Raw genomic sequence first — 27,468 nt, 5'->3', positions numbered from 1 at the left:
TGTACATCTCTCTCGCGTGTACGCAAAGTCAAATTTCTTCACATCGTAGCTATAGAGTATACTCGTCAAAAAGTGCAAAAAGTGTGTTCAAACCCGAAAGTACACTCAAGAAGCGAAAAACCGAAGTACACCGAAATACGCCAGTAGAATACAAACTGTGCGAAATGCCGAAGTACACCCAAAGTGAAACCCGCAGTACACTTTGAAATCAAAGTACACCCAGGTGAAAATTCGAAGTACACTGAAAGTACAACTGTGCTGAAATATGAAGTACATAGTAATGGTACGAACCTGAAATACAACTACGTTGAGAACTAAGTACACCCAAAATAGAACTGTGATGATTTTGAAGTGCACTAAAAAAACTTCCATTAAATAAAAGAAAAACTGAGACAAGCCATGGGACGAGTGGCTTGCAGGGTGACTATTCTCGGGGAGTTTACTGACACCAAAATAAACCATGCGTCGGGCAAGGAGCGCGTGGTCCGACCTTGGCGAAGGTACTTTTTTTTTTAGTTTTTAGCACTCGGCAGTATTGCTTTATTTTAAACTGGGCTAACATATCAGTCAGTCCAGCCCGTTATGGTCTTTTAAGAGAATAGCCCAATAACTTTTCGGCCTATCTAGGAACGGAGATTACATTTTACTAGGCCCAAACTGATGGTATTTTCACAACTGTGATCCCAATCACCCACCGGCCCATTCTGTTCCTACCGAAGGGAAATCCAACTTTCTAAGCCAGATCTTCACTCTGAAAAAAAACTGCACTCTGAAGAAGAGCAGTAGACCTAAACCCCCTTCTCCCTTCTGGACCCTCCGGAGCCCACGACGCAGCCGCCAGCAGAGCTAGAAAACAATGGCGTCGACGGCGGGTGACGGCGGCAGCGCCCCGCCGCAGACCGCTAAGGTGGAGGCGGCTTCCGCCCCTGAGCCGCCCCCGCGAGGCCCCGATGTCATGCCGCACGAGGAGTGCCTCTCCGGCATCCGCGCGGCTCTCAATCGTGCGCACCGCCTCCGTCTCTCCCTTCCTCTAGACGTCCCTGTGAGCCCCATGTCCTGATTCGTGTCGTCAATTTTTCTGGTGGGCAGATCCGACCGTGCGGTTCCTCAGGGAGCGGATGGACCAAGCCGGGTGCCCCGTGTGGCCGCTGCTGATCCGGGCGGCGACCTGCGCCGAATCCTCCGGGGGCTACGCCAGCAAGCACGGGGTATGCTCTTCTTTCTCGTTTCATTTCTCCCTTCCAAAGAACCGGGTGCTTTACGTTGGCACTGCACTGGCATGGGCTTCTTTTTTTTTATGTTGGAAAATTTATCTGCACTGCCGCGATATTTTTGTGTTTTACCCCCACTACCGCTATTGTGTCTTGTCCTCACTGCCTCTATGTTTGGTGCAAGGAAGTAGGTGTGGTTGCTCACAAGTCATAGTATTCCGGTGCAAACCATCTCTAAGTGATGTGGTCTGCCCTTGGTAAATTACACTGCTTTAGTTATTCTCGGACATAGTTTAGCAAAATATTATGCAGCAAAGTGTTTCGTTGTCAAGATTTTGCCGTTGCTCTCATAAAAAAAGTTTTTCCAGGATGGTACATAGATGAGGAGATAATTGTCTTGCCTGGCTGGCTGACTGTAGAGAGCCTTCTCTATTAGAGCAGCTGGAAAATTGCCTTTTTCCCCTTTCCTGTTCAATATTTATGTTGCTGAAGGTGTTTGAAAGATAGATTCGTCTGTTTTATGTACGTGCATGGAGGTTTCCTTTGAAATTGTATGTGAGGCTCATTAACAGAGCTGGTTGTGTTTTCTTCATACCTGTACTCCACATGTTGACAGGATTTGCTATGAGTTCATTAACCTACTTAGTTGTTCATGCTTCATTTGTATGTTTTAGCCTAGTGGATCAATGGAACTTCAGTAGATGGGCAGCACTCTTATTATTCTCTAATGTATGAGTATCACTTCACTAAATTGGATGTGTCAAGTCCTTGGTTATCCCTGAGAGCAGGCTCCTTGTATTCCCTCAAAATTTGAAATTTTTGTTCGTACCTAAGCCAGTGCAATGGAAGCACTGTTATTATTCTGTAATGTATGAGTATCACTTCACTAAATTGGACGTGTCATGTCCTTGGTTATCCCTGAGAGCAGGCTCCTTGTTTTCCCTCAATATTTGAAATTTTTGTTCCTACCTAAGCCAGTGCAATTGCCTGACATATTATACTATTTTACTCACAGTTTGGCGATTGACCTTACACCTTTCCTCGTGGGTTTAATTTCAAGTTAACTACTAATAAGATACCTGCCCTAATATTTTCCAGTTATTTATGTCCAGATAAAAGTTTGCTGTAATCAGATGCGATTTCAAGATCAGATAAATCAGGTCTTAATTCATGAATTAATACATGCTTACGATGACTGCGTCGTCAAGAACATAGACTGGAAGAACTGCGGTCAGCATGCTTGCTCTGAGGTACCAAAGCACTTACCACATAAATTCGAGTTATCATATATTGCGAGTTATTCCCTCTGTTTTAAAGTAGGTGTCCTTTTTAGAGTTGGTCACATGAAGGATAAGAGTGAGAGTGAAATGTGAAGCCCTTTAATCATTTATATGCTCATCTCTTTTTTGCTCACCAATGCATTAAATCACACATTGTCCTCCCCAAAGCAAGGCATACAATTACGAAAAAAGTTAATTTGGGAAATGCAAGAATTAATGAGAGTTAATTAGCTCTTGTCTTGATGAGATTTATGAAGGTCATAAACTCATAATAGGGACATGAAGTATTTTGAGAACATTTTGAGATGCTAAACGACATCTATTGTGAAGCGGAGAGAACATATTACTAATTGACTTCGGTGTATTGTTCATTGTTAGATTCGAGCTAATCATCTTAGTGGTGATTGCCATTACAAACGTGAACTGTTGAAAGGCTTCATGAAGATAAGAGGGCATGAGCCAGTAAGTGTATTTTCAGCGAATACCTTTTGCTGCCTTGTTATTGAGCTCATACCAAATATGCCTTTGGTTCTTTGTTTCGTAAATCATGATGTTCTCTAGTATTTTTTTTTAGGTTCTAAATTCCCTGCATGCGTTGTCTTTGAATACATGCTTTCAGTTTAATCGTACTTCTGTTAGCAAGAAAATAGTTAGTTACATATTTAGAATTGTTAAATATGGAGAGAGCCATTAATGTTAAATATTAGACTGTTTACACTTTCCCCTTGGTTCATCTTGAGCTGTTGGCTAATTTATGTGTTTTTCCTAAATTATTGAAGTTCTATGTCTGATTTTGACCTTTCTGCATTTCTGCAGGAATGTGTCAAAAGACGATCTCTGGATTCTGTGAAGCAAAATCCTTTCTGCTCGGAAGCAGCCGCAAAAGATGCAATTGAGGCTGTGTGGGATATATGCTACAATGACACACGGCCTTTTGATAGGGCTCCATGAAGTGCAAAGCCTGTTTGGATAGTTTAGTTTCCCTTCAGATGGTAGCTTAGGCAAGCATTGCAACAGAATCTAGTAGCTTTGTGCTAGAGCTAAAATTTGTATGTCGCAATACGGGTGGAAACAATGTAACACATTATTTCACACGACATAGCGTGAAAGTTCAATAAGCTCCCCAAAGGACTTGGTGTAACTGACTAATTCATTTGTTGGTTAATGGTCTGGCATCAGTATAAATGTTATGATTTTATCAAAGGTTTCCAATTTGAAAACATCATAGTTATTTTTTTGTGACTATTTTATGACACTTTTGCTATTTCCTGGAAATCTTGTTTTTTCCATGAGCAGGCCATAAATCAGTCCATGTTGAACATATGCTTATGTTCAACATAAGCATATGTTCACTGATATAAGCTGTCCAAAATATTTTATTTTAGTGAACTGAGGGAGTAGTATATGGTCTCAAGATTACATCTCAAAAAAAAGTATATGGTCTCAAGATTTTCGTACAGCAAATGGCGACAGTATCATGCTATATCCACCCATGCAGTTTGGATCACTAATCCATTTCACTTTCGCGAAGTATCAGGGCACGAAAGTATGCATAGGCAATAACATTATTGCTGTTTCAGCTAAAGACAATGCGAGTATGGCTGATAAAACTACAATAGCATCAAGCTACAAACTAGCTACCCAATGATTCTGCATTCATGAGTGGTATGCCGATCTTGACGACAAGTAAAGGAAGGCAAAGGAAACCAAATCCCCCAAAAAATTTGCTCTGACAGATAAAAGAACACCATCGATCAAGGTACGATCCACATCCTAACCATCACTGTCAAGCTAAGCTAGCTAGCTAGCTAGCTGCTTTCACAAACTATCAGGGTACTTAAAGCGGCATCAGTAGGCAGTAGCTCTGCCTCTTTTTCAGCTTAAAAACTGCCCTGAGGACAACCAATCCCATGACCTTGAGGGATGAAGCCACTAGCAGCAGCTAGGATTAGCAAAACAATCTTCCAATGGCATGGAGAGCAAAATTTCCTATGCTGCAGGCTGATAGCAGATCGGCACGGGAATCTCGAGCAAACCAAAGCTACCTAGACCCGGAGTCATGCATGAGGCTAGTGAAAAATTAAGGTGCTCCAAGATGGTGCTACTTAAACAAAAACCATGCTTAGTTGCACCTACAGTATTATGAATTCAAAACACTTCCTAATCACGGCCTGGGAATTCGCGTGACTGCCGTGTGGTCGCGGCCGAGTGGAGGTCACGTGAGACGCCATTAAACTAGCTGATCATCAGCTCACGGCCCCAGAAAGGGCAGGGGCGAAGGAGCCGCGAGGCTAAACAAAGCAGTGGAGCTCCAGGAACTATAGATTCTTCCCATGGGATGCGAAGACCAAAGGCTGAAGAGGGAGACAGGATGGAGGTATTAAAATTCAGAGCTGTGTAAATCTCCTGTCCTTTGACTTGCGAGTTACCTTGCTCTAACACCCTTGACCAGCTATATATACACGCACTTGTACACTCTCTGCTAAATCAGTCTAAGGTGAGAATCATTACTTGGGAAGAGCACACACAGTTGAGAACTGAGAAGACACACCGGACGGCATGAGGTTGCTCTTCGGCATTGTGAGGCTCGTTGCTCTGGTGTTCATGGTGGTCGCCAGTTCATTGGTTGATCAGGCAGTAGTACAAGTTGGTAAGTCGTCCGGTCAACTTTGCTTCCGTTTGTTTTCTAATTGCTACTCGATCTTAAGTGTTTATGCTTAGTGTTTTCTTGATGATTGGTGAGTTCTGAAACTGTTGTCTAATTTCATTTCTGCTGGATTGCGAAGGTGCTATTCGGCTGCACGACAGAAGGGCACACGGGGAGCAGTGGGCGGAGGAGAGGATGCAGCTGAGGGCGTACCTGACCATGGACTACAACGACAAAAAACTCAATAAGCGGCACATCCCCAAGCACAACTGATTCAGCTGATAGCATCAGAAACTCTCGATGGCCACCTGTTGAAACCTGATGACAGACAGGCGAAAGTTGCTGATGATCCCTCTTCTGTTTCCCCCAGTATGTGTATGTATGTAGTGCGAGCGTGCAGATCCTGTGCACGCAAATTTTGCCCCCCTGACCAAATGTTATTACTAGCTTAGGATCGACATATACGTACTAAGTTATAGTACTAGTACTGTAGTAGTAGTGTTCATTTTCTTTTCTTTTGGAAGAAGAAGGTATTCTGATGCCGTTTGGTGAAGTTGTGCTTATTCTCCTGTAAGTTGGATATGCTTATAAACTGAACATGTAGGGAACCAGACAAGTCCCCTGAAAGAGCATTTATTATATACATTGTATATTGGGTTTAGGATTCATACTCGCGTTTTTCTCTCAAGACGCAAGCATTACATTCGCTTAAGTTATAGTACAACCAATCGCAATACCGTGCTACTTTTAACGAGATAAACATGTAGGCAAATTCTATGTATGCCGAATGTACATAACAACCATTCTGTCCGAGAAGATCGATGGCACATATGCTATGAAACTGCCATCAACGACGCTGTTCCATTGCCGTAGCATCGTCCATATGGCTAGTGCTTCAAATCTTCAAAGGATCAGAGACACTACATCCTACGGCATTCAGCTAAAAATTTGAACGGAACGAGCGCGTGTGCTTTTCTATGTATCAGATACACGCTGGGTGCAGGCGACAGTTTCAGGCTCAGATTTTTTTTTTGCCGAAAGGGAGGTAAAAGATTTGCTTCCATTCATTAATTAAGGAGAAATGTCATGACATGACCAAGTGTCCAAGAAACAAGTACGAGAGCAACAAAAGGGATTACTCTCCTAGAATTACAAGACTCAAATGCTTTGTGCCAGGGGCAGCCCAAAGGTTAAATTCGCTCTTAATTGATGCAAGGAGGATGGTGGAGCGTGCTATGCGCTCCTTCCAAACCTTCCAAGAAGCGAACATGGTGAGTGAAGCCACCATTTTGCGGTTACCCTTCATCATCTTGGTCCACCACGACTTGGTGGTAAGGTCTGTCGTCCACGCACTCGTTATAATAGTAGAAATCCCAAGCCACTCTTTAACAAGGCCCCAAAGCCTTGTGGTGAACCGGCAATCGGTGAAACGATGAGCCTCCGATAATCAAGTTTAATTGCAAAGCGGGCAAAACCCACAATGTTCCGTCATCTCTACTCAAGACGATCGGTCCTCCAAAGTCTATTGCGGATGGTTAACCAAGCAAAGAACTTAACCTTTGGAGGCATTCAAGCCTTTCACACCAACTTATTCATTGTAACCGTGGCTCTGAAGAATTGGGAATTAGTATAAGCTGAGGTAGTAGAGTATCCCCCACTAGCCGTGAGGTTCCAAATAGTAGTGTGATTGGTGTCTTCATGGAGATGAATATTGTTGATGAGGACCCATAACCGAGTGTACTCATGAATGTGGGGGTAGTTAAATTGGTGTCTCTTTTGATCTTTAAAATCCAAGCATTGCTTGTCATCGCTTGCTTGACGATCCATTTCTTCCTTGTGGACGCCTCATAGATGAGATGAGCAACATCCTTGGGCTTCACATCATGCATGGAGCCAAGGAGAGTCTCAGAAGAGCGCAAGGTTCCCATTCCTGATAGTGATAGTGGTGGCGGCATAAAAGAGATCCATGTGTACAACTCCGATAAAAAGCCAGGAAACGTAGAATCACATCACCATTTTAAGCTCAGCTCATGTATGCTACAAGAACAGTGACCGTTTAGTAATTGGTTTAATTAACTTTAGACAGGCCTCTTTTTTACTGCATTTACCGCGAAATTACGGAGAGGAGCACCTACTGCAGTGCTGCTACGCAATTCACACCGGTCCAGCTTTGCCACTAGCAGACCAAAAGGGTTTTCATCGATCGAAAGCAAGGATCACATGGTGATCGTCTAGGGCTCCGTGGGAACAAGAGTCCATCGACATCAGAACGGTGATTAGGCTGCTCTTTGACCGATGGTTTTGCCCCGCTGAGGCAGCTTTGAGCCTTCGACGCGCGCCCCTGCCAGCACTCTGGCACTGCTGCTTCGGGAACGTTGCCTTTTTCAGACTCTATACGGCACATGGTAAGCCATGAAGCTTGAGCTAAGCCAGGCCACTTGCCGCGCGCTCGCCCTAAAACTTGGCGAGAAAGCTCTTGTTCACCGGTGCCCAATGGCAATGGGGACACCTCCGCACCGCCATTCTTTTCACCCGAGGACGGCGCACGCGGCCGTGTCGCTGGGGTCTTCCGTCCGTACTGCTAGGCGGGTTAAACAAGAAAGAAAGACTTCACGGCGGGAGACGGCCGGTGAGAAACGTACGTGCGGAACGGTGGAGGCTTTGGCCGATCGAGGAAGACGCGCGTGCGGCTTGCCGGCTTGGCTTGGTGAAGTGCGCGCGCTAGCTGGTTGGTCGCCATGGCCGCGGAGACCGAGGGAGGTCAGGTGGCGGCGTGGGCGTGCCTCGGCTGGAGCCAGATCGCCCTCCACACGAGGACTGGCGCCGCTCGCCGACGCCGGTGCCATCGGGGTCCTTGTCTCACGTCGATCGCCCCGATAGATGCTGATGCCGCCTGCCGTCTCCGCGCCGTGGTCACGTAACCTGGCCGCCTGGGGTGTTGCGAAGTTGGAAAACGAGGGCACGGTCCCTTTGGGGACGGTGCTCACGGTCGTTAGTGGTTTCTTGTTCAAGTTTCCTTTCCTTATATATTAAATCTTTTCCGTAAAATGTCGCTTCAAAACTTAAAAGAGGGCGTATATATGTAATCAAAAGTAAAAGTCATGTAAGTTCGAACAATATATAAACATCTACTCCCACAGATTCATAATAAGTGTACATTCTTTTTTACTAAGTTAGCATAACTTTTATACTAAGTTTTTGACACTTATTATGGACCAGAGGAAGTATAATATTGAACAAATGCACTATAAGAATATATTTTATGCTGAAAATGCTAATATGTGCCATTGTAGATGTTTATATATATAAGATTATTCAAACTTGTAAGACACACTTTTGATCAAACATATGCAACTTGTTTTGTGAAAATGGATGCCTTTTTAAATTTAAAAAACGCTTTATTACTTAGAAGATTTAAACATTACACCTAACATTTGCATCTAAGATGAACACAACCATTCAATCCGGTCGAACGAAAAAGATAAAATAAAAGGAGCTAAAGTAATCCTCAAAGAAACTACATACGACGGAGGACCAATTGAAGATTGCGCTTCCATTCATGTTGGATAAAAGTATCCCTCGTCATGTCCCCAACCGTGTTGGAATCTCCATTAACAGGTCGTGGTTCCCCACATGATGTAGAGATGATTACAAACGGTGCAAAATATGACTTTACCCAAGTCATATTTCTTCGATCCTACCATCCTAAATAAAAGAGTGAATAAATTTCTTATGGTGTATGTCATTTGCTATATTATAGAAATATATTGTTTTCGAATCTACTTCTAAAATGAATTGGGCTTTCGAACATTGGTACCATTCTAATTCCTCTTCTCGCAGAAGACGAGCAATATGTGCATTGTATTGAATTTTTTTTTTTCAAACTCTTGCATAGACAGTGCGCGTACTTTTGCGATGGCCTGTAACTTATCAATAATGGATGAAAAGCAAAGTTTCTCATTTTTCATCTGCCTGACATATGCTTTGCCTATCCTCCAAGCTATTCATACATTGCACATATTTTATTGTTCCACTTTCGGATAGCACTGTGACCGGTTACAATTTTCTCCCACACCTTTTTAACCATGTCACAATATTCCTCATGTAACCATCTAAGTTTAAACTTGAATTGACATTGACACTGCGATCTAGGCATTCCCATGGATAATAGAATACGAGCATGATCCGGCAACGCCTCTATACATGTTAGGGCTCGTACCTTGACCAATGGAAATTTATATTCCCAATCTATGTTCATGAGTACACGGTCCAATTTCTCGTATATCAGCATTGGAAGGTTGTTCAGCCAACTGAATTGCCTTCTAGTCATTGAAACATCGCTTAAATCTAGACTGTCAATGGCAACGTTGAATAAGAAAGGTCAATGATTACTGTAGATCTGTACTCTTCCCATGTGGAAATCTCATCAAATTGAAATCCACTCCTATAAAAATAGGATACGACTTTTCTTTCGCTAAATTAATCAATTCACGAAAGAATGCGTGTCTAAATTCTTCCTAGGCTGCTTTGTACATGGCGACAGGACTCCACATAAAAATTGTTGGCTTTGTTGCTGATATGGAGTTTTATCTGATAATCAATCTTCTTCCGAACTAGCCAACACAATCATAGTGTCTATTCTAACACAAAGTAGTAAGACTAGAAGAGAATCTTACGTTTGCAACACCTCTTTTTTTTTGGCTGCCAGGTTTGATTCGGTCCCAAAACTGGGCGGCCTAGTATAGGTTATTTCTGTTTACTAAACGTTGTGGGCAAATACTCTTTGTTGTACTCCTAAATGTCTTGATTCGCGTGGGCATATCCATTTTTACATTGTAATTTTTTGCATGTCTATTGATACTAATAGATACATACGCAACATGAATAAGCATATATAAGATCAACAACTCATTCTTAGGCATTAAATCAGCAACAACAGATTCATCATTCATCATCATCCTATAAGAACTAATTTTAAATATTAATATCATAATGAACTTTTCTTTCAAATGCGTGCTATTCCCCAAAGACTAAAGATGAATACATATTCATCATAAAGTCTACCAAAACGTTAATAATTTTTGTATTTATTGTCCCATTATCTGTTTAGTGGGTTACAAATATTTGATTTAAAATATAAGAAAAAGATGTTTTGAAGTAAAAAAACTGATGATACATATAGAATGAACTGTGTATACAAAACATGATTTTTAGACGAATAATTAGCTTTTTAATGAATATTTAAGCTTCCATTTTTATGTTGATTGGAGCATTGACATGCAGGGCGCAAATGTCGATTTTGCTGTCAACATGGCTAGATAGTTGATTAGATGAACATGTAGTGAAATTGCGACAGATTAGAATACCACCCGGTGAAAAAATCCGTTTAAGTAGTGGTTTGTGCAACACATGTGAAAGCTGAATTTCTCGTTCGGTGCCACATTGCCGCATAGATTCTTCCCATAGGATGCATTTTCCATGCGAAAACCAAGGCCAGGGGGACAAAACGGAGGTATTAAAATTCAGAGCGGGTGTAAATCTCCTGTCCTTTGACTTGTGAATTGTCTTTGCTCCAATGCCTTTGACCAGCTCGGCCCGGCTCTACATATATACTTACAGGTGCAACAGGTTAAGGTGAGATACACTAATTGATCAGAGCGCAGGAGAGAAGACGTACACAAGACGGCATGAGGTTACTGCTTGGTATTGTGAAGCTTGTTGCTCTGGTGTTCATGGTGGTCGTCAGTTCGTCGGTTCAGCAGGCAGTAGGAGTCGGTAAGTCGTCTGGTTAACCAAACCAACTTTACTTTTTTTTTTGTTAGCTGGTAGATTTTTTCAAGTGGTACTGTGTTTGTTTAGTGATCGATGAATTCTGAATCTTGTTTTCTTTTGCTTCTGTGAATTGTGAAGGTGCTATTAGGCTGCATGACAGAAAAACAGACGGGAAGGAGTGGACGGAGGAGAGGATGAAGATGAGGGCGTACATGGCCATGGACTACGGAAAAACGAAGCGGCATCACGATCCCAAGCATAACTGATTCAGTTAGACCTTCGATCAGACGATAGCATCACAAACTTTGAAACTCTTCACGGCCATCCGTTGAAACTAGCCTGATGATAGACAGGGAGTTGATGATCCATTTTCTGTGTCCTCAGTATGTGTATGTATATAGTGTTGATCGAGCGTGCGGATCTGTGCACGCAAATTTTGCCCCCTGACCAAATGTTATTACTAGCTTAGGGTCCATGTATACTTACGTTGTTATAGTACTACTAGCAGCGTTTATTTTGTTTTTTTCTTTGTAGTAATAAGGTATTCTCATGCCGTTTGGTAAAGTTGTGCTTATTCAGTATTCTCCTGCAAGTGGGAAATGCTTATGTAGTGAACATGTTAGTCATGATGGAACAAGTAGTCCATTTTGTTTCTGGCAGTTTGATCGGTTGAAGTTTTCATGCGCTCCCTTATTTCAGGATCACTACAGCTAAGTTATGACGGCCAAACCTACGCGAATGGAACGATTAGTCCATTTTGCTTTTGATCGATATGGACTACGTACAGAAAAACGCATTAGTGCATTTTTATCGGTTTTTGGCTGCCCGCTAAATAATCATTAGTTTTCTTCTCTATCAATGAAGTCTTGCAAATGTTTAAAAAAGTGTCTTAGTTTTGTGAAGATAAAGTTGTATGTAATCCCATTTTAGTCGTAGATACATTAGTATCTAAAAAAAAGTTGGCACACTTATTTAGAAGGGAGGGAGCATACTTTAGCAGCGGCCATATACCCAAGTGCTAACGAGAAGCTCAAATAAAAGGCTGGCGTGTAAGTAGGAGGCGGCCTTTTGGCTCATAGGAGCAAATGCTCCCATTATACAAAATAATTTTAAAAATGTCAAAAATTCGAACATAATTGTTTTTGGTGTACATCGTGACATTCTATGTTAGTGCATAAGTTTTTGTGGAGAAACAACATTTTATGTGGTGTGTACAAAAAAAAAACAAAAAAAATTCATGTACATAGTCATGTTATAACATCAAAATTTATCTTTTTTACAGGAGCCACAAATTTTTTTAATTTTTTTAAGCTTGTGTACGAACATAAAATGTGTAGATGTATATGAAATATTTTATTTTAGAATTTTTTGACACTTCAAAATGTAGATTCATATAACGGGAGCAAATGCTCCTATGATCCAAAGTGAATATCCCGTGTAAGTAGATCTTCTCTACAGCGTACCGGTCAGCACTGGACACATTGCCTTTTGGCCTTTCTTAATGGGAGGTTCTAGCAACTGGTAGATTTTTTAAAATAATTCTAAGATAACTTTCCGAGCGTAACGCTTTTCAAGCCTTTCACGCAGTGATCAAGAAAGAGAAGACTTCACAGCGGCAGTCGGTGAGAAACCCAGACACATGTACGTGGTGGGCAGTGGAGGGTTGCCCCATCGAGGAAGGTGCGCGTGCGGCCGGCCTGGTTTGTTGAACGCGCGCGCTAGCTAGCTGGTCGCCGTGCCCGTGGAGGCCGAGGGAGGTGGCGGCGTGGGCGCGCATCGGCAAGTGCTAGATCGCCGACGACTGGCTCCTTCCGGCTTCCGGCCTCCGACTTGCCTCTCCAAGATTGGCCCGATGGAGGGTTGCTTTCACACTAGTTATAGCGGGAGTAAGAGCATCTCCACTGTTGGCGCTCCCCACGTTCAAATTCGGTGAAAGTTTCGTTCGGATTGGAGGAAAATTAGGCATGTGAAGCGCCGAAGTTCCAGCCGTCCCCCCGGCAGGACACCCCCAACTTGGGGCATTTGACATATTTCAAAAAAAATCGACATAAAATTTAACAAGTTCGGCAAACAAGATTCAGAAAATTGCTGAAACAAATTCGGCGAAAATCAGTACAATGTTTAACAAGTGCTGAAACAAATGAAGCACACAATTTCACAAGTTTTGAAACAAATAAATAAAGACATACTAGTTGGCGTTGGCAACCCGAGCCAACCCGAGCCGCGAGCGACGAGGAGTAGGCCAACGTCGGAAAACAGGCCGGCGGAGGAGCAGCCAGATAGGGCTTCGTCGACAGACGGCGGAATATAGGCAGGTGGAGAAGGAGGGAGGGCGGAATCTGGGCAACAAGCCGGCGGGGTGGTGCCGGCGGCGAGAGAGATACGAGGGCTGGGGGAGATTTTGAGCGAGGTGGCGGTGGGGTTCGTGTGTCTAGTCGCCGACAGATCGGGTCCTTCCCCGCTTTTCACTCGTCCGGAGTCCCCGATAGATCTCCGGGGGACCGGGGATGGCGTGGGCTCGCCGGATGGATGAAGGGCCAAATCCGGACGAAAACGAGGAACCAGGGGCGCGACTGGGCAGAATTTTGCCGCCCGGATGAAAAAAACGTCGCTCGGGGCCTCGTCGGGGAGACGAGTGGAGATGCTCTAATAGAGTAGTAACATGCACATGGGAGGCGGCGTTTTGCCTCGTAGGAGCAAATGCTTCCATTATACAAAATAATTAAAATATAATTTTAAAAATGTCAAAAAATTCCGACATAATTTTTTTGGTGTACATTGTGACATTCTATGTTAGTGCACAAGTTTTCGTGGAGAAACAATATTTTATGTTGCGTGTACAAAAAAAGAGAAAAAAATGTCCTGTGCGTAGTCGTGTTATAGCATCAAAATTTGTCTTTTTTACAGGAGCTACATAATTTTTTAATTTTTTTTAAAAACTTGTGTACGAACATAAAATGTGTAGATGTACATGGAAAATTTTATTATGCTCCTATGAGCCAAAGTGAATATCCCCATACACATGTTATTGCTCTATGTTACTACAGCCGTTTTAAAAATAAGGTGTCTTCGTTTTACGAGTTTTTGGTTTGACTAAAAATTATTTTAAATAGATAAAAATTGTTTGTATGAAATTAGTATCATTAAACAGTTCTCTTCAGTACGAATTGAACGATACTAATTCCATATAATATAATCAAGATTTTATTGCTCAATTTGAATTTGTATAGTTAAAGTTCATCTTGAAATATGCGTGTGTCTTATTGTATTATGTAAGGTCATATTTATTAGACTGTAGACTTAGCTTGTATTGGGAAGTGTAGTGTCGGTGCTAAAACAAAAATAGGGGCTGGGTGGCTCCTAGTTGCGGCCCTATACTAAAAAAATTAAACTTTCAAAAGATAACACAATTCATAGAAATAGTAGATTCATTGATAGTTCGACCATAGTTGACCAATATTTGTACAAATTTAAAAACATAGGCATTAAAAAAATCCTAAAAAACTAGTAACCGTCGTTGCCGCCACGCCCTAGGCCTAGGCGGTGGTACATCGCTGCCGCATAGTCGTCCTCCTCGTCGATGGGCTCTTCCTTCGGCTGCGTGAGGTAGCTGCAATCCCTTGCGCGGCCTGCTGAACTGGCCGACGTCGTCGTCGTCCAGGTTGATGACGAGGCCGAGGCGACCGCGGCGGTCCTCCTCCTCGCGGCGGTGATCGGGCGCCGTCCAGGCCTCGACGAACTCGTCCGTGGCCTGGAACGACTCCAGCTGGGTGCGGCGCAGCGCAGCCCCATGAACTCCTCGGGGCCGTCCTCCGCCTTGACGATGGACGCCGCCGCCTTGTACTCCGGTGGCGGTGTCCACTCCCGCTGGATGGGCTGGAGCTGGCGCGGCGGAGTAGGCTGGCGCCGTTCGCGGATGACGACACCGCCATGGTGGCGCGTGCGAGTAGGAGGAGCCTCCTCCGGCTCGTCCTTCACCGCCGCCAAGAAACGTGGCGACGGTGTGTTGTATGGCGAGTACCTCGCTGAGGAGCGCGAAGAGGATGAGCGCGGCGAAGACGGTGTCTGGCACCGCGTCGCCCATTGGCCGTTGCCCCGTGAGGGCGCCAACTGCAACTGACGTGGCGTCATTTGCTGCGGGGGGTCGTTCCCCTCGACGATGTAGGTGAGGACCCACGTGAGGCTCCTCCCGGGCGCGCTCCACCACCGCGTCGTCCACTGATGTTATTGTTCGTCGTTACCGTCGTACGCGGCGAGACGATCCTCGCGCTGGCGCTGGAAGAAGGCGTTCCAGCCGTCCTTGCCGTCGGGGGACCAGCGCGGGTCGTTGCGCTCCTCTGGCGTAAACTGGCCCCAAAAGTGGTCGTAGATGGCGACGGCGCGCACCGACCCCGTCGGCACATGCGGGTGCCCTCGCTGAGCGCACATCGCAATGGACAACGCATGTCCATAGGGACGGGGTAGCCCGCGTTACACAACGCGTGCGCCTCGGCGACTTGAAGCCAACGACGGCCGGAGTCGTTGGCGGCGACGCCTTCTTGTTCTTGGCGGTCCATGGCGAGGGCGTCAGTGCTGGAGAAGATGGACGAGGTCGACGGTTTTGGAGGAGATGGAAGAGGGCGCTGGCTGGAATGAGGCGACGAGGAAGCGGCGCAGGAGGTTTATATGGCGTCGAGGGGGGCGTTGACGAGCATTAACGGTGCCGCTGAAAACGAGCAGGCGTTGACGAGCAGAATTAACGCCGCCGATGAAAGCAAATTGTCGCTGAAGACGGGCAGCCTTTGACGGATGCGGAAGGCGAGGAGAAAGACGACTCCGCCGACACTAACGAGGCGGGTCCACAGCTAGGAGGCGTTTCCCGCGCCTTCTTCCCACTTCGTTCCCGCCAACACGTGACGCGCCGGCGGCCCGCTGGCCTCCCTTTCTACTGGGTTTGGTCTGAGGACGTCGGATGGATAGTTGGGCCGCGTCGGCTAAAAAACTACTACCTCTGTTTCAAGGAATAAGGCGCCCTCGTTTTATGAGTTTTTTGTTTGACCAAGAATTACTTCAAATACATAAAGATTGTTTGTATGAAATTAGTATCATTAAACAGTTCTCTTCAATACAAATTCAACGATACTAATTTCATATAATATAATTCAGATTTTGTTGCACAATTTTTATGGTCAAAGTTCGTCTTAGAATACGTGTGTGCCTTATTCCTTGCAATGGAGGTAGTATTTTAGAGGCCGCACAGTGATTTTTGGCACTTGCATTCTTCAAACTAGAAGGATACCCCGCGCATTGCAGCGGGAACTCTCCGATAACTCTATTTTGTAAAAAACAAAAGGGTATAAGTTGATTGAAATAGGATACTATTATAGGAACATGCAGGTTACGTAAATATTCAAGAGACTAACTTAAAAAACTGACTTAAAATGGTTATGTAGTTGGCGGCTAAAAATTAATAATGTGAATAGTTGGATGGCTTAAAAAATAGATGATGTGGCTTACATGTAGAGTATCAATGAATGTTAGTGGAAGATGACATGGACAATTGGATGGCTAATCGAATGGATGATGTAGATAACTTGCATGTTGAGATAGATAACTTAAATAACTTTATAGTGAGATTTTGCTTTATAGTAGTAAGAGATATACTGCCTCCGTTCTGAAATAATCTACATTCTATACCTAAAATTTGTTCGGAGTAGATAAGCGAGACGACTGAAGATGCTCTAAGGCTGGTCATAGTGGGGAGTAACTTAGACTAGTAACATATGCCATGTTACTAGTCTAGGTTACTACATTCATAGTGGGTAGTAACTTATATGTGGTGTCATGCATTGTATTATTTATTATGTTATAGACTCATCTTGCCTTGAGGTGTGTGATGTTATGGTAACATAGCTAATTACCACCTCACTCTCTTTCTTCATTTATTAGCATGCTATGTCACAAAAATGCCTTGAGATGTGTGATGTTACTAGCTATGTTACTCCCACTATGAGCAGTCTAACCTGGCCGGCTGGGGCCTGGGCACGGTTGTTCTGACGTTAGTCGTTTCTGGTTATTGTTTTATTTTGTAGGATCGGGTAGAGATTAGACGTTGAGGGTTCTCACAGTCTCACCCTGGTGACTGAAGCCGCTGGTAAGGTCTGGGTTTTTATTTTTATTTTCTTTTCGCTTGTGAGGGGAGGCAGCTGGGCTGGGCTAGCATTTTCTTGGTGTTCTAGGCTTCTTCTGTTGAGCCGAGGGGTGGTCTCCGTTTTTTTTGTTTACTCGGCTCTACGGATGATAGTGGAATTTGCACGTCTCACTTAAAAAAAGGATGCCTTGTTGAGAAAATAAACATGTGATCAATTGTATTGAGGAATGCTTTTTAGGAAGTGTCTGTTGGGTGAAAGGTGTCATTCAACATATTCATTCAACATGTATATAAATAGAGGTCTCTCACGAGTTTTTCGATAAAGAAAATATATTAATATCGAGATATACCAATTACACTCAGCCTCTGTAACAACGTAACACCCTAATGATACTAAAGATGCACACATCAAATAAATAAAAATAGAAACTAAGAACATCTCTAGTGGCCTCTCTAAACCCTCCTCCAAACACATTTAGATGGTCGTGAGTCAAAAAACGCCACCAGTGGCTCCTCTATAGCGTTGTCTAAATTTAGAGGAGCTCCAATTTTTTCTACCCATCCTCCATATCTAGAGGACGGAGCCACGACCATCGAAGGAAATCGATTCCTCGCGCTCTCGTTCCCGCGCGCATCTGGAGAACAGAACAAGGAGGCGGGAGTGTCTCCCGCGAGGTTTGCCTTCGCGCCGGCTACATGTACCTAACTTTTCCCGTGAAACGGTGAGAGTGAGAGAGTAATTAGTAGGGTATTTGATTGATTTCAACCCAGGCAGCTGAAATCGAGGGAGGGTGGCGGAAATCGAGGTAGGGCGGCGGAAATCGAGGTAGGGCGACGACCGAAATCGAGGGAGGGTGGCGGTGCTGGGCGGGGGCACTCGCTGGGCGGTCGCTGGCGGCGGCTGCGGCGGAGGCACCGATGTCTGCCTCCTCCATTCGCGCGTCCTTGGACGCGGCCAGCGTCACAACGCCCTCGGCTATGTCGGTGGCGTCGATTAGGAGAAGCGTGGCTCGCTTTTTTTAACAGCTGTTTAGTGGAGTCTGTACTCTGGAGTGGTAGTAGCCCCCTATACGTATTGTTGCATGTACCAAAAATTTTAGATAAACACAGATGATTGAATTGTCTATACTGAAATATGTCATGCTAGTTTCGTCTCTGCTATTTCCTTTAGAAATTGTTGTTTGCATAAATATTGTTGCTCTTGGAGGCTGTTGTTTGTAGACTAAATTGTTGAATGAATTTTGACATGCTGTTTTACTAGATAAATAGACAACTCATAGATGGACAACATTGGGTTCAGGGCCGGCCCATAGGCCGGGCAAAAGGTGCGCCCGCACTGGGCCCTAGCGAGCAAGGGGCCCCAGCTGTAGTTCTATTACTAGTAGTTGGAATTGGAATTTCTGAAATTTTTAGTTCTCCAAATAACGCAAAGGCCCATGTGCTGAAGTGCAGCCCACCTATCTTAGCATGTACGGGATGGGAGCACCCAATTGATCCAGGAATTGATCGATTCGCTCGGTCTCTGTTCTCCACTTATCCTTTGTACTCTCGACTCTCCAGTACCCAGACGAGAAGGCTCATTCTCCTCGACTCCTCCTCCGGTCCTCCCCTAAGTCTGAGGTTGCTGCCCTCCATTAATGGAGGCCAATGACGCAGCTCATGCCTCCATCATTTCCCAAATTTCCCCTTCGATTCCGAACCTATCCGGATTAAATAGCCATTTGAGACTTGATTTTAGGGATGGTGGGTATGGGTTGATGCATACCTGCCAGCCTGGGTTCGAGTCTCCGCACTCGCAACTCAGGTTCTACTCACTAATTCCTCTATAAAACTGCCAAAGGGGCCTCTTCCCCCTGTTAGGCGTCCTTTTTAGACTTGATTTTAGACAGAGGTAATTTTTTCCTCCCTTAGCGATGCTCTCATACCTCAATCCACTGTTAAACAGCTCCCTTCTTAATCTGTTCTTCAGCTCAAGCAGTCAAGATCTCCATAGGCAAAAAAAAGTGATGGTTTGTGGTCTTGATTGGGTCTGAGAGACCGAGAGTGCTAGCCGGAAGGGGGGAAATCGTTTAGTTCATGAAGGTGTGGTCTTCTTATTCATACAAATTGACCTCATTCAGGTGCTTCCGTTCCCTCTCTTGACCTTTTCTATGCAAATTATATTAGTTATTATCTGTCGATATGTCTTCTAAAAAGGAGTTATCCGGTTGTGCAAAAATAAATAATGAAAACATAGAGATGCGTTGTTAAACTCTGTAAGAGGAGATATTCAGAAGGGAGAAGTTTCTTAGAAACCTGTCTGATTTGCCAAATCTAGAAAGTCTAAGTATTGATGAAAAACAGCCTTTCATTGCTAATATTTTGATCCGCGTGAATTGGATTATCTGGATAATTAGGATAGGGATATTTTAGTTGAGAAGGAGCCATAAGAGAACTAAATGTTTTCTTTCTTAGGTTCGTGTGTGTTATTCTGAAATATACTGTTTTGATCGTTTGTGTGTGTGTGAATACGGGGCCCTTTCTGTCATTTTGCACTGGGTCCCGAAAAAGTATGGGCCGGCCCTGATTGGGTTTTTAAACATGATGAATGTGGGATCAGGTGAAGTGTATTGGAGTGGCCCAAATATTCCAGCCAAATCAGTCCGGATGTTTCTATTGTTTCTGCATCTGCATTTGCAAAATCAAAACAAAAGAAGGCAAAAGCACCGTCCACGAAAGGGAAAAATTGGTCTAGCGATGAAGATAAGGTGTTGATAGCAGCATGGGCAAACACTAGTTTGGATGCGGTGATCGGGATAGATCAAAACTCAAGTTATTATTGGATTAGGATTTTAGATTACTACAACTTGCATAAGCACTTATAATGCACTCAATTGCCGTTTCACTGTTATTTCAGCAGCCACGAGCAAGTTTTGTGGACGTCTTCAGCAGATATTAACAAGAACGAAAGCGGAAGGACTCTCATGATGCTGAACTCATGTACATGTCTTTGGATCCTGAAAAGAAGCCATTCAAACTAATGCATTGCTATGTAGAGTTTGAGAAGTACCCAAAGTGGGGGACACGTATAGTTTCTTAGAAAAAACAAACGAAAACCTCCAATCCAAGTCCAGGTTCAACCTCCAATGATGAAGATTTTGTGGTATGCACAGATGCTTTAGAAGAAGAGAAAAGACCTCGTTGTACCAAGTACGCGAAAGAACAAAGAGGTAAAGCTCATGCTTCCGATGGTAGTGCTGTCAAGCTATCATTAGAAACCGTATGGGCACAGAAGTTAGAGAAAGAGGATATCAAAGAGGCTGCGAAGAGTGCTCGCTATGCACTAGCATTTGAGTTGCAAAAAAAGCAGACTGAATTGAAAGAGATGGAGGATGCAAGGCAAGAGAGGGAGGATGCACGAAAACATTTTGAATTGGAAGAGAAAATCATGTTCACAGACACTACTCGTATGAGTGTTGCACAACAGCAATTCTACTAAGGCAAGCAGGATGAGATCATCGCTCGCCTCCACCACACATCTGGTTAACCTTAGCTATGCCAACTTATAGTTTATGTATGGCGTCTTGGATGCTACTTGTTTTATGAATTACTTTTTTGTATGAACTCTTGGATGCTACTTGTTGTATGAACTCTTGAATTATATTGATAAAATTGTATTACGCAAGAGTAAATTGAGTACATGATAGCTTCCTACTACATTATTATTACAAGAGCAAATTGAGTATATAGTATTACATCACACGTGTCCAAACTTTTGCCAAAGGTGCTCAATTATATCATCTTGAAGCTGAAAATGATCATGTTGGTTTCTAATTTGTTAATGCATCTGAATGAACACACTCAACTCTTCTGCATGAGTACGAGATACTCTGACTCTTTCTCCCATTGCCTCATAAGTGTAATTTTGGCGACCAGTGTGCCGCTCCTCTTCAACTATCATATTGTGCATTATGACACAAGCTTTCATGACATCACCGATTTCTTTACATTTCCATCCTTTCGCAGGTCCTCGAACAATGGCAAAACGGGCTTGGAGAACTCCAAAGGTTCGTTCCACATCCTTTCTAGCCACCTCTTGCATTTGAGCAAACAATTTCTTCTTTCTAGTTGATGGAGCTGGTATGGTCTTCACAAGTGTTGCCCACTTTGGATATATGCTATCTGCAAGGTAATACCCCATTGTGTACTAATGACCATTGATGGTATAATTCACTTATGGAGCTTTACCCTCTGCTATATTTGCAAGCACATGAGAACGGTCAAGAACATTTATATCATTGTTTGACCCTGGTAAACCGAAGAATGCATGCCAAATCCAAAGATCCTTTGAAGCAACTGCCTCCAAGATCATTGTGAGCTCTTTCACATGGCCTTTCAACATGCCATGCCATGTTTTGGCAATTTTTCCAGCCCCAGTGCATGCAATCTATACTCCCTAACATACCAGGAAATCCTCTTTCCTCCCCTACTGCAAGTAATCTTGCAATATCATCTTCATTTGGAGGCCTCAGGTATTCGTCCCCAAAGATTTCACAAATTTTGATCACAAACTTCTTGCAAGCCTCTAGATTAGTAGCTTTTGCGGACCCGATGTACTCATCGGTGATGTCTACGGGTGCTTCTATTCTTGTAGACAGTGTTGGGCCTCCAAGAACAGAGGTTTGTAGAACAGCAGCAAGTTTCCCTTAAGTGGATCACCCAAGGTTTATCGAACTCAGGGAGGAAGAGGTCAAAGATATCCCTCTCAAGCAACCCTGCAATCACGATACAAGAAGTCTCTTGTGTCCCCAACACACCTAATACACTTGTCAGATGTATAGGTGCACTAGTTCGGCGAAGAGATAGTGAAATACAAGTGGTATGAATGAATATGAGCAGTAGTAACGGCGCCAGAAAAGTGCTTGCTGGCGTGCAGTTGATGGTAGTAATATTGCAGGAAGTAAAGATGCAGTAAACAAACATGTAGCAGAACAGGAAGTAAGCGGTGTTTGCAGTATTTGGAAACAAGGCCTAGGGATCATACTTTCACTAGTGGACACTATTGATCACATAATAAATAAGTTCTCTTTCTTTGTGCTACATATACTCTTGTTTGATAATGAACACCATTCGTTGTGTAGGGCTACAAGAGCTCCCTCAAACCGGAGTTAACAAGCGCCACAACATTCGGCATTCATATTTAAGTAACCTTTAGAGCATAATAGATCTTTGCAATTTAAACCGAGTACTAACATAGCATACACACTGTCACCTTTACACTATGAAGGGGGAATAAATCACATCAATACTATCATAGTAATAATTAACTCCATAACCTACAAGAGATTATGATCATAACCTACGCCAAGTACTACACGATGCACACACTGTCACCATTACACCGTGAAGGAGGAATAGACTACTTTAATAACATCACAAGAGTAGCACATAGACTAATAGTGATACAAAGCTCATATGAATCTCAATCATGTAAGGCAGCTCATGAGATCATTGTATTGAAGTACATAGGAGAGAGATTAACCACATAGCTACCGGTACAGCCCTTAGCCTCGATGGAGAACTACTCCCTCCTCATGGGAGACAACAGCGGTGATGAAGATGGCGGTGGTGTCGATGGAGATGCCTTCCGGGGGCACTTCCCCGTCCCGGCGGCGTGCCGGAACAGAGACTTATGTCCCCCAGATCTTGGCTTCACGATGGCGGCGGCTCTGGAAGGTTTCTCGTACCGTGGCTTTTTCGTATCGAAGATTTAGGTCAGGGACCTTTATATAGGCAAAGAGGCGGAGTCGGAGGGGGTACGGAGCCACCACACAATAGGGCGGCGCGGCCAGGGCCTGGGCCGCGCCGGCTGATGACCCACAAGTATAGGGGGTGTATCGTAGTATCTTCGATAAGTAAGAATGTCGATCCCAACGAGGAGCAGAAGGTGTTGACAAGCAGTTTCGATAAAGGATTCACTGTAAATGCTCACAGACAAGTATTCAGGGGGTTTTGATGTAACAGATGAATAAAGTACAAGTAAGTAAAATGCGAGAGAAATAATTGCAGCGAGTGGCCCAATCCTTTTTAGCACAAAGGACAAGCCGGTTTGTTTACTTATAATGACCAAACGTTCTTGAGGACACACGGGATTTTAGTCTAGTGCTTTCGCTACATACAGCTGATTAATCTTCATTGTTTTGATAAGTGTTGTGTGGGTGAACCTATGCTAATGTACCGCCCTTCCTAGGACTAATACATACTTGTGATTATACCCCTTGCAAGCATCCGCAACTACAAGAAAGTAATTAAGATAAATCTAACCACAGCCTTAAACTCTGAGATCCTGCGATCCCTCCTGCATCGATATACCAACGGGGGCTCAGGTTTCTGTCACTCCGGCAACCCCGCAATTGGCAAACGAGTACAAGATGTATTCCCCTAGGCCCATAAATGGTGAAGTATCGTGTAGTCGACGTTCACACGACACCACTAGAAGAATGACACCACAACTTAAATATCATAACATTGAATATTACTCAACCATAATTCACTACTAACATTTAGACTTCACCCATGTCCTCAAGAACTAAACGAACTACTCACGAGACATCATATGGAACATGATCAGAGGTGATATGATAATGAATAACAATCTGAACATAAACCTTGGTTCAACGGTTTCACTCAATAGCATCAATAACAAGTAGAAATCAACACTGGGAGAGTTTCCCCTATCAAACAATCAAGATCAAACCCAAATTGCTACAGCGGTGACGAGGTGCTGCGGTGGAGATGGCGGTGATGATGATGAAGATGATGGTGATGGCGATGGAGATGATGTCCAGCTCGATGGCGGTGACGATGGCGTCGATTTCCCCCTCCGGGAGGGAATTTCCCCGGCGGATTCCTGCCCGCCGGAGAACTCTTTTCTCTCTGGTGTTCTCCGCCCCGCAGAGGCGGCTGTGGCTCTTCGCGACGTACCCTCTGGAGCTTAGGTTTTTGGGACGAAGGGTTTCACGAAGAAAAGGAGGCGAAAGGGGCTGTGGGCCCCCCACACCACAAGGTGGCGCGGCCAGGCCATGGGCCGCGCCGCCCTATGGTCTGGGCCCACCTTGGGTCCAACTGGCTCCCCCTTCTGGCTTCCTTCGTCATCTGGAAAAATAGGATTTTTGGTATAATTTCCTTCCGCAGTTGATCTTCCGAAATATTGCGTTCTGGCGGTGCTTTTTCTAGCAGAATCCTGGCTCCGGTGCTCGATCCTCCAATAATCATGAAATATGCAAAATAGATGAAATAACATAAGTATTGTGTCCCAATATGAAATATATCAATGAATAACAGCAAATTATGATATAAAATAGTGATGCAAATTGGACGTATCAACTCCCCCCAAGCTTAGACTTCGCTTGTCCCCAAGCGAAACTGAACTCGGTAAACAGGACCACATGTTTATGGACTGAAGAGTCGATGAATAAAATACGGACAAGAAGCATCATATTCATTCACACAAGACATTATAGTAAACAACTTCCTCATATAACTCAATCTTGAAACAAGTATAAGGTAATCACAAATAAAGGTGCATAAGAAATCATAATTGGTGATGGCAAACTTTGTTCTTGGTCGAGAACGATTAATGATTATACTTATCTATTGAGCAGCGCTCTCATATTAAAGCTTATGGTAAACTTGCATACTCAATCATATTAATCATTGATGACTTTCAAAGCTATATTCATTCAGGTAAAACTTGTACTAAACAAGAAAGAATAAAAGACATGATGAAGCAAATCACAATATAATAGTTTGATCACAACAACTAAAATGCTTGCTTGAGATGGAGGGAAATAGGTTTACTGACTCAACATAAAATAAAAGACAGGCCCTTCGCAGAGGGAAGCAGGGATTAAATCATGTGCTAGAGCTTTTCAGTTTTGAAATCATATAAAGAGAATAAAAGTAAAGTTTTGAGAGGTGTTTGTCGTTGTCAACGACTGGTAGCGGGTACTCTAACCCCCTTGCCAAACAGACCTCCAAAGAGAGGATCACATGAAGCACGTTATCTCCACCAAAGAAGGTAGATCATCCCTCTTCTCTTTTGTTTACACATGTATTTTAGTTTATTTAAGGATGACACTCCCCCCAACCTTTGCTTACACAAGCCATGGCTAACCGAATCCTCAGGTGCCTTCCAACAATCTCATACCATGGAGGAGTGTCTATTGCAAAATTAAGTTGCTTACTGATGAATCAGGGCAAAACATGTGAAGAGAATTATTAATGAAAGTTGATTAATTGGGGCTGGGAACCCCGTTGCCAGCTCTTATTGCAAAATTATAGGATAAGTGGATGAAGCCACTAGTCCATTAGTGGAGGCTGCCTAACAAGACTGAAAGATAAAACACCACATACTTCCTCATGAGCTATAAAACATTGACACAAATAAGAAGTAATAAATTTTGAATTGTTTAAAGGTAGCACATGAAGTATTTACCTGGAATGGCAGAAAATACCATGCAGTAGGTAGATATGGTGGACACAAATGGCATAGGTTTGGGTTCAGGTTTGGATGCACGAGAAGTATTCCCTCTCAAGATCTGGTCTTTGGCTAGCAAGGTTAAATAGCAAGCATAAGAGTTGAGGGAAACAAACAAATATACATGTGATAGAAACAATCATGCATCTTACTTGTAAGTACAAACAGTTTTAACTTCAGAATACTAAGCTAAGAACTGATAAGAAAGATAATAACATCTTCTACATGTATTTCCTCTATTCTTCTTAAACTCAAAGTGTTGTTGCTATTGACCATTGCTAAGTTTGCCAAAACCAAATAGATTTACTCAATGCTCCCAAAGTGGTACCAATACTAAAATCAAGATCAATCATATAGTAGAAATTGCAAACTAAAATAAGGTGTGCAATATGTAAATGATAAGACTTCTCATTAATATTTCATAACGATAACTCACACCAAGGGATACATAGACAAACTAAAGGAGAGATACTTCCACACTGCAACCCATCTTATACGATAACCCCCCTACTCATGATATGACACTACTTGATAGTAAAAAGTAAAAGGTAGTGATGATGTGATACCGCGGCACTCCCCCAAGCTTGGAACAAACCAAGGGGATGCCAATACCGATGATGAATTACTCCTTTGGCGATGGTGGTGATGAATTCCCGTCTTCAGACTTCCAAGATAGAGGCTCTCCATCAACAAATGACATCTTGGTTTCGGGAATCCTGAAACTAGCAGCATGGCTTATGTGTTTAAACCTGTTTTCATACTCACAGTTCTGATTATGAACGTCATAGAGTTGAGCTTGGAGTTTGTTGGTGGTGTCGTGAAGTGAGAGGATGTCGCCCCATAGCTTTGCAGTTTCCTTCTCGTGTTCAGCAATGAGTTCAGACACAATCTTGTGGAAGATATCCACTTCACGCTCGGCCATATTCTTGTAATTGAAGACCTCTTGTTCTAGCTTCTCCATCCTGTCTTCCAAGCTTCCTTCTCCTTTGGGACCCTGAACATCTTTGATCTGCAGTTTTCCCTCGACGAGCATCAACTCCTTTGGGTGCATCCTCAGCTCCTCCATGTTCAAGTTGCCAACATCCTTGCAGGAGCTGTCCTTCGGAGTTCCCGACGAAGACATGATGGCTCTAGATCCGAAACAAATCCTGGCAGAAACAGCTCGAAACAAAACACGTCGAGAAAACGATATACGGACCTCCAGGGGTCCGGGGGATTATATAGTAATTTTTTTTAGAACAAACGGAAAGTACCAGGTCGAACCAGAGTCGGAAAGAGGCGACGAGGCGGTGTCCTCATAGGGCAGCGCGGCCAGGCTGGGGCCCGCGCCGGCCTATGGGGGCACGCCCTCGTGCGTCTCCTCCACTCCGTTTCGATCTCGTAATTTTTCATATTTTCCAAAAACAGCAAAAATATTGTTCGGAAAGTAAATTGCGAACTTTTCATTACAGATCTTGTTACCTATTCAAAGTCGAGTTAGTGACCGTCAATTTGTCCTTTGATGAAAGCCTCCGGTGTTTCCACTTGAATAATATCAACATCAACATTATAAGAATCACCCGAGATATAATGCTTGAGTCTTTGTCCATTCACCACTTGCGTAGCATTGCCTTGGAGAGAGCTAATTTTAATTGCTCTGAACGATACACCTCCTCAACAACATATGGTCCTTCCCATTTCGAGAGTAATTTCCTGCAAAGAATCGAGGCAGAGACCGATACAATAGGACTTTATCCCCAACATTAAACTCTCTTTTGATGATCCTTCTATCATGCCATTTCTTAACTTTCTCTTTAAAGAGTTTAGCATTTTCATAAGCTTCACTTCTCCATTCATCTAGAGAACTTAATTGCAGCAACCTCTTATTACCAGCTAGTTTAGGATCTTTATTTAGTTCTCTAACAGCCCAA

The 27,468-nt window shown here is 43.5% G+C and overlaps 2 protein-coding genes and 1 pseudogene across 2 annotated transcripts; 2 read left to right on the top strand and 1 right to left on the bottom strand.

Moving 5' to 3' along the window:
• Positions 1-761: 761 nt before the first annotated feature.
• On the top strand, positions 762-3,694 carry LOC127335294 (mitochondrial inner membrane protease ATP23). Its single transcript, XM_051361913.1, has 5 exons — positions 762-1,001; positions 1,090-1,208; positions 2,324-2,461; positions 2,870-2,953; positions 3,308-3,694. Exons 1-5 carry the CDS (start codon positions 857-859, stop codon positions 3,440-3,442), a joined length of 621 nt encoding a protein of 206 aa, XP_051217873.1. The 5' UTR covers positions 762-856; the 3' UTR covers positions 3,443-3,694.
• A 7,056-nt stretch (positions 3,695-10,750) lies between these two features.
• Positions 10,751-11,230, top strand: LOC139835294 (uncharacterized). Its single transcript, XM_071825178.1, has 2 exons — positions 10,751-10,913; positions 11,049-11,230. Exons 1-2 carry the CDS (start codon positions 10,826-10,828, stop codon positions 11,174-11,176), a joined length of 216 nt encoding a protein of 71 aa, XP_071681279.1. The 5' UTR covers positions 10,751-10,825; the 3' UTR covers positions 11,177-11,230.
• A 9,546-nt stretch (positions 11,231-20,776) lies between these two features.
• The window catches only part of LOC139835764 (uncharacterized), a 38,090-nt pseudogene continuing 31,398 nt past the window's right edge, over positions 20,777-27,468 (bottom strand).

Source organism: Lolium perenne, chromosome 2 (genome assembly GCF_019359855.2).
Source record: "Lolium perenne isolate Kyuss_39 chromosome 2, Kyuss_2.0, whole genome shotgun sequence".
In the NCBI taxonomy this organism is placed as follows: domain Eukaryota; kingdom Viridiplantae; phylum Streptophyta; class Magnoliopsida; order Poales; family Poaceae; genus Lolium; species Lolium perenne.
The sequence above is the reverse complement of the archived record's forward strand: the minus strand, read 5'-3'. Positions and strand labels throughout refer to the sequence as shown.